At 46.8% G+C, this 2,686-nt stretch overlaps 1 protein-coding gene across 1 annotated transcript; it reads left to right on the top strand.

Moving 5' to 3' along the window:
* The first annotated feature begins 633 nt into the window (after positions 1-633).
* On the top strand, positions 634-2,459 carry LOC114082772 (C-C motif chemokine 2-like). Its single transcript, XM_027923860.2, has 3 exons — positions 634-768; positions 1,497-1,614; positions 1,981-2,459. Exons 1-3 carry the CDS (start codon positions 693-695, stop codon positions 2,195-2,197), a joined length of 411 nt encoding a protein of 136 aa, XP_027779661.1. The 5' UTR covers positions 634-692; the 3' UTR covers positions 2,198-2,459.
* Positions 2,460-2,686: the final 227 nt, after the last annotated feature.

The following is a 2,686-nucleotide window of genomic DNA, read 5'->3' on the forward strand; positions in this document are numbered from 1 at the left end:
TGGAAATAACTTCTGCAGCACAACCTGATTTGTATGGCTTCTGCCAAGTCTGAAATCTCACAACCCTTAGAATTCAGTTCCATGTTGATGGCACCCTACAGTTCTATTAGGCATCTTTTATGCCTGCACCCTGCATTTTAAAAAGCAAATGAATTTATTTAATAGCACTGTTGAGGAGCCCACCAAGGCTTTTGGGCAATTTCCTGGCTCCAAGACCCCTTGGACTGTGGCCTGAAGGTAGGCCGGGGCTAAGAAGGGACAGGTCTCTCATCTCCCTGGTCATCTCTGTTTCCCTACTTTCTTCCTTTTTCTTCAGAGGAAGCAGAATAGTTAAGAATAACCCACTTGGTTCATGTCTGTGGTTAGTCCCCTTTACTGTCCACTGCCCCTCCTGTCCTCGCTTCCTTTGGTCTCAGCAGATGGAAAAAGTGCCAAGTTCTAACCCACAAGTGTCCCTCTTCCACTTCCTGGAAATCTCCCAGGGTATTGTTCTTGCTCAGCAGATTCAAGATTCCACTGCATCATTCATTGAGAATAAGCTGCCCTGGGCCAAGCCTCCTGGCTGGCTCCACCCTCTTGACTCTCCATAAAAGGCAGAGACAGAGCCATCCAAAGAGCAGAGAGCTGAGAACAACTCAGAAACCTCCAACTCCCAGGCTGAAGCTCGCTCTCTCTCTCTCTCATCCTCCACCATGAAGGTCTCCGCAGCTCTTCTGTGCCTGATGCTCACAGTAGCCGCCTTCAGCACCCACGTGCTTGCTCAGCCAGGTAAGGCCCTGCCCCTCCGCCCTGAAACATATCACCCCATCTCTGGGTCATCATGCCCAGTACATCCCAGAGGGTACCCATCGCCTCAACTTAAGCAGCTGCTTTTCTAAGATCAGGCAACTCAGAGAAGGCCAGGAGTGAGCCCAATCACACAGCTGCTCCTGGGCAGAGCCTGGGCTAGAATCCCAGCTCTGGACCAACTCCAGCTCCTTCCAGGACTCGAGCTCTGGAAACATGCCCCTGGGAAGTTACTGCCTCAGCTGCTGTCAGTAGTCCCGGGTGATCAAAGAGAAGATTTCCCCACCTGGTCTGTGCTTCATCCAGCCCAACTTCCACAGACAGAGGCTCTGCAGAAGTAGTGGATATCAGGGAAGCTCATTGCCAGGCATAGATTTTTTGAAGCCCACCAAGCCCATTGATAAGGCCTCCAGTTATTATTATTATTATTTTTTTTTGGTCCTGATAATTTGAATTATTAGACCATTACATTAGATTCCCTTTCTTCTCTCCATTACCAGTATGGCATACCCATTTTGCAGCATAGGAAACCGAGTCAACATGTCTAAGATCATATTCTAGCTCTGACATATAGGCAGAAGTATTGGGATTTAGTGGTTTCCGCTTCTCCTGCTATCCCCTTTCCTTCTCCTCATAACTTTTTCCTACTCTAAGGTCAGAAGTACCTAACCCATCCTAAAAACGCCTTTTCCGTGTGGTTTATTTTTCAGATGCAGTTAATTCCCCAGTCACCTGCTGCTATACACTCACCAGCAAGAAAATCCCCATGAAAAGGCTGATGAGCTATAGGAGAGTCACCAGCAGCAAGTGTCCCAAAGAAGCTGTGATGTAAGTTGAGCGTGTCTTCTCTCTCTGGTCCAGAGCTTTCTCAGGGAGCAAAGGGTCATCCTCATGAACTTGGAGAGTTACACTCTCTGATCCAATGTCCAGTGGTTCCCAATAGAAAGGAGGGGAAAAATGACCCCTAACATCACTCTCTATTGTGAGAGCGCTCACTCAGACCATCCCTGTTTCATTAGCCTGGGTTCCAACGCTTCCCCTGGGAAATCCAGAGGATCCTGATCTCACTCCTGGCCTTCTCTGGAGTTGCTCCGACCACCTGCCTTCCTCCCCTAGCCACCTTGGTAGCCCCTCGATGCAGAATTGCTGAAACAGCGGAGCCACTTCATCTAACCGGGTCCTCTCTCTCCACAGCTTCACCACCGTCCTGAACAAAGAAATCTGTGCTGACCCCCTACAGAAGTGGGTTGAGGACTACGTTGCCAAAATGGACCAGAAAACTGAACGGAACCAGAACCCGACTAGTCTAGGCACTGCAACACCTGTGAACGCTAACTTCACCACCCAAGAACCTGTAGCTAACTTATCTGCCACTAGCTCTCCCTCCACAAACCCTAACACTAGTATATGATCTTTGTTTATTGGTATGAAACACGATGCCTTAAGTAATGTTAATCTTATTTAAGTTATTGATGTTTTAATTTTATTTTCTGTGAGTAATGGTATTTCTTTAGATTCAGAAACTTGGACATGTGGTTTTTCCTTTTGTGAACCCCAATTCCTCACCTGGTATGTTTGTGAAGGTCCTGGCAAAGATCATGAATGCAAGAACATGATGTTTGAAATCCCAAGGCAGTGTTAAAGATATTATTATGGAAATTATTATTATATAACTATGGAATAAAAATGTATATTTTTGTATAAAACCTGGCTTTTGGTATTTTCTTGAGGGAAATCACAAAGCTGAGCATATGCATTTGGTGGTAAGGTGGGGCGTGGTCCTAGAGGTAGAGCTGATGTTTTGAAGGAATGGGGATGTGGGTCAGCCCTGGCCTTTTCTACTGGGTGGACCCATCTGAGTGTCTATAGACGAATCTTTAAAACAAGGCCCAATCAGGTA

The sequence above is a fragment of the Marmota flaviventris genome, chromosome 17 (genome assembly GCF_047511675.1).
Source record: "Marmota flaviventris isolate mMarFla1 chromosome 17, mMarFla1.hap1, whole genome shotgun sequence".
NCBI classification, from domain to species: domain Eukaryota; kingdom Metazoa; phylum Chordata; class Mammalia; order Rodentia; family Sciuridae; genus Marmota; species Marmota flaviventris.

Excerpts from the sequence above, each read along its gene's own strand:
- LOC114082772 (XM_027923860.2), top strand. The coding sequence starts at position 693 with ATGAAGGTCTCCGCAGCTCTTCTGTGCCTGATGCTCACAGTAGCCGCC. Across the intron at positions 769-1,496 it reads CCACGTGCTTGCTCAGCCAG|ATGCAGTTAATTCCCCAGTC; the intron begins GTAAGGCCCTGC and ends TTTATTTTTCAG. Across the intron at positions 1,615-1,980 it reads TGTCCCAAAGAAGCTGTGAT|CTTCACCACCGTCCTGAACA; the intron begins GTAAGTTGAGCG and ends CTCTCTCCACAG.